Genomic DNA, 3545 nt, shown 5'->3' on the forward strand with positions numbered 1-3545 from the left:
ATCTCCTGGGCCCGCAGTTTCGGGCCTGCCATTGACGATGGGCTGCGTCGGGCCGCCTATGAGCGTGGCGTCAAGGTGCGCCTGCTGGTCAGCTGCTGGGGACACTCAGAGCCATCTATGCGAGCCTTCCTGCTCTCCCTGGCTGCCCTGCGTGACAACCATACCCACTCTGACATCCAGGTGGTAAGCACTGGTCCACACCACCCTCTCATGGTCCCTGTCTAGAACTGTACTGAGGACACAATCCTGGAGCTCATCTGACAGAAACAACCCAAAGGAAGCCATGCCCTGTGGGGAAACCGTGGGTCAGGGCTAGGCTGGGGGGGGGGGGGGGGGGGGGGGGGGGGGGGGGGGGGGGGGGGGGGGGGGGGGGGGGGGGGGGGGGGGGGGGGGGGGCACAGGCCGAGGGGTCAGAACTCGGTAGGAAAACCCAGAGGAAGCAATTCTTTTACCCTGACAGACCAAGTAAGACCCTGAAAAATGGAACACCTGGGACATAACCTCAGGCATGAATAGGAGCTGCTCATTGTAGAGGGACTAGGGTTGCAAATGAGGTGACTAGATCCTTCCTTTCAGCCAGTGTTTGTCGAGTACCCACTGCCCCAGCCTTGGTCTGGTCCCCAAGGATTCGCTGGGAAGCCACCTGAAGTCCCCTAGTCCTGCATTCCTGGTTTCACATTCTACCCTAGGTCTGGGCCTTCTCTGACTCCCCGTGCATTTCACACTCCTTCCCATCTTCCCCACTCTGTCAGAAACTCTTTGTGGTCCCTGCGGACGAGGGGCAGGCCCGAATCCCGTACGCCCGTGTCAACCACAACAAGTACATGGTGACTGAACGTGCTACCTACATCGGTGAGTGTCCTGAGTACCCCCAGGGGGACAGAAGAAGGGAGAGTCCAGCACCAAGGCTTGGCCAACCCATGGGGCCTTTATTGTCCACTCCCTGCTCCCTAGGAACCTCCAACTGGTCTGGCAACTACTTCACAGAGACGGCAGGCACTTCGCTGCTGGTGACACAGAATGGGCGGGGTGGCCTGAGGAGCCAGCTGGAAGCCGTTTTCCTAAGGGACTGGGACTCCCCTTACAGCCATGACCTCGATGCCTCAGCTGACAGCGTGGGCAACGCATGCCGCCTGCTCTGAGGCCTGGTCTAGTGGACAGGCTGAGGTTTGCGTGGCCCCTGTGGACCCAGGTGCTCTGGGTCCAGGTTCCTGTCCCTGTGCCCCCGCTTCTGTCTGACCCATTGTGGCTCCACCTGCTCGCCCACCTCTACCTCTGTCCCCACCAGCCTGATGCTGTGGCCTGGGGCCCAGCAGAGCTGGGGGAGGGATCAGCCCCCAAAGAAATGGGGGTGCATGCTGGGCCCAGCCCCCTGGCCCACCCCCCTTTCCAGGGCAAAGAGGGCCCAAGATTATAATAAGTAAATATCTTGTCTGTACAGCCTGTGCCTGACTGAGTAGTGTGAGATGGTGTCAGGGGTAGGGGACATCTGGCATGGGCTTCTGTGGGGAACAGCTGAGAGTGCTGAGCCCTCAGCATGTGACTAGCATGTGCTGAGCCCTCAGCATGTAACAGCATGTACTGAGCCCTCAGTGTGTGCATTGTGGCTTGGCATGTACTGAGCCCTCAGCATGGGACCAGTGTGGTTTGTCACGTACTGAACTCTCAGCGTGTGGCCAGTGTGCAGCGCACACAGGCTGACTTGTGCCGAGCATGCAGCGTGCAGCCGTGTGGCTTGGCACGTACTGAGCACTCGGGAAACCAGCATGGGGGAATGAGTGCTACCTGCTCAGCATGTGCCCACCTGGATTAACATGGGCTGAGCTGCCACCACCTCCAGAGGGTGCATTAGCATGTCTGAACACCTGATTATGCCTGCCGAGGAATTTCCACTTATCACGTCCCAAACCTGGATGCAGGTGAGCTGATGCCATGGCCTGTAGGAAGGACAGGTCTCGTTGCAGACAGCGAGACTTCAGCCTTCAGCAAGCTCGGTTTAACACGTGCTGAGCACAAAGAGTGTTCTGAGGGTGCAATGTCAATGTGCCCAGCTCTTGGTATATTTAGATCATTTAGTGCACCTGGTACAGCCTTCTCCTCCCAATGCAACAGCAACCCACCTCCAGCCTGAGCCAGTGGCCAGCTGCAAGGCAGGTCCTGGGTACTAGTCTCAGGCCAAAACCACCTTCACTCTACCTACCCATCTTGCTTACTCCAGCGTCCTGCCTTAAGACCCATCCAGTTACCAGCCAGTAAGGACAGGCTTGAAGCAGGCTGCTAAACAGTTCTTTATTGAAACAGAGGCAGTGGGGCCAAGGATGGGCTCAGGGCCAGCAGGATACAGCCCCTACCTGCCACCCCTGTGGCCAAAGGGCCCAGGGTCCACACCCCAAGGCCCTCCAGTGTTCAGGGGATATGTGTAGGTATATCCCATGGGCAGGAGAGTGGGGAATTTCTGGATAACTATCTTTCCGTAAGAATAATTTGTAGGTTCAGGGATGGCTCTGAGGGGCAGTTCATGTAGAGGGCATGCCAGCCCAGCTAGCGCAACCCCCAGTGATGGGCAGGGGTGGGGTCCCCATCAGTGGTGTCCACCAACGTGCTGCAGAAAGCTGGTGGCCCGTGGCGGTTTGTGGGGGTGGGAGTGGCGGGGTGGGAGCCCCTGAGCCCGTGCTCCCCTGACACCTTCCAGGGTCCAGTCTGGCTCATTCAGCCATTCTCCAGGACAACTGCTGGGGTCGAAGAGCTCAGAGCCTGCCCTCTGTAGGGGAGGAGAAGAGAGGGATGTCAGCTAAGATGTGTTAGCATGTTAGTGCCTGCTGAGCCTTTGTCCCTTCTTCTGAGGGTGTGAGCATGCACTAAAGCCTTGTCCAAAGCGGGGCCTTGGTCACTTCTAGGTAGATTGCTATGTCCTAAATTTATCACAGCCTGAAGGTAGGTTAGTATGTGCCAAGCTTTATCACATCCTCAGGATGGGTTAGTGTGTGTTGAGCCTTATTCAATGCCAATTTTATTCTGAATAAGGGTTAGTGTGTGCCGAGCTTTATTCAGTCCTAACTAGCCTGAATGATGGTTGGTTAGTGTGTGCTGAGCCTTATGTGGTCCTAACTGTAGCCTTAACAATGGTGAGTGTATGCTGAGCCTTATCACAGCCTAAGGGTGGGTTAAGTGTGTGTTGGACCCAGAGCCAGCCACATGGGTAAGTGCAGTTAAGTGGGAGGCAAGGCTGAGTTAACTGGGCCCTGCTCTGAAGTGAGTTCTGGGGTAGGGAGGCCCTGATCCCAGAACCACCTTCACCCTACCAACCCATCTGGCTTACCCCAGCGTCCATGGTCATGTCCTTGATGCTGGGCCCATCTCCATCCCGCTGCAGGATGGCAGGTGGCTCAGCTGAGGCCCCAGCTCGCTCTCCTTCTTCCCAGCCGCTGCCCCGACAGGGCCCGTCGTCCTCAGGCGAGGCCTGGCTCAGCCGAATGAGGTTGCTGAAGTTGGAATCAGACTTAGAGCCCACAGGTGGTTTGCGGGCCTTGTGGCGGGGGGCCCGG

At 57.7% G+C, this 3545-nt stretch overlaps 2 protein-coding genes across 7 annotated transcripts in view; one reads left to right on the forward strand and one right to left on the reverse strand.

Annotated features, from left to right (window-relative positions):
- Positions 1–1438, forward strand: part of PLD3 (phospholipase D family member 3) — a 27137-nt gene extending 25699 nt beyond the window's left edge. For 5 of the 6 annotated variants that reach the window (XM_027771902.1, XM_027771908.1, XM_027771916.1 and 2 more), the window contains 3 exons: positions 18–183; positions 753–852; positions 955–1142. In XM_027771902.1, the coding sequence (XP_027627703.1) occupies positions 18–183; positions 753–852; positions 955–1142 (454 nt within the window). Of the gene's footprint in view, positions 1–17; positions 184–752; positions 853–954 lie in introns of all 6 variants that reach the window. The other variant, XM_027771900.1, reaches the window with a different exon arrangement.
- Positions 1439–1522: 84 nt separating this feature from the next.
- HIPK4 (homeodomain interacting protein kinase 4) overlaps positions 1523–3545 on the reverse strand; it is a 10851-nt gene continuing 8828 nt past the window's right edge. The window contains 2 exon segments of the mRNA XM_006140451.3: positions 1523–2761; positions 3320–3537. Coding sequence (XP_006140513.1) covers positions 2582–2761; positions 3320–3537 — 398 coding nt within the window. The 3' untranslated portion in view covers positions 1523–2581.

This window comes from Tupaia chinensis, unplaced genomic scaffold, assembly GCF_000334495.1.
Source record: "Tupaia chinensis unplaced genomic scaffold, TupChi_1.0 Scaffold000037_18, whole genome shotgun sequence".
Lineage (NCBI taxonomy): Eukaryota > Metazoa > Chordata > Mammalia > Scandentia > Tupaiidae > Tupaia > Tupaia belangeri.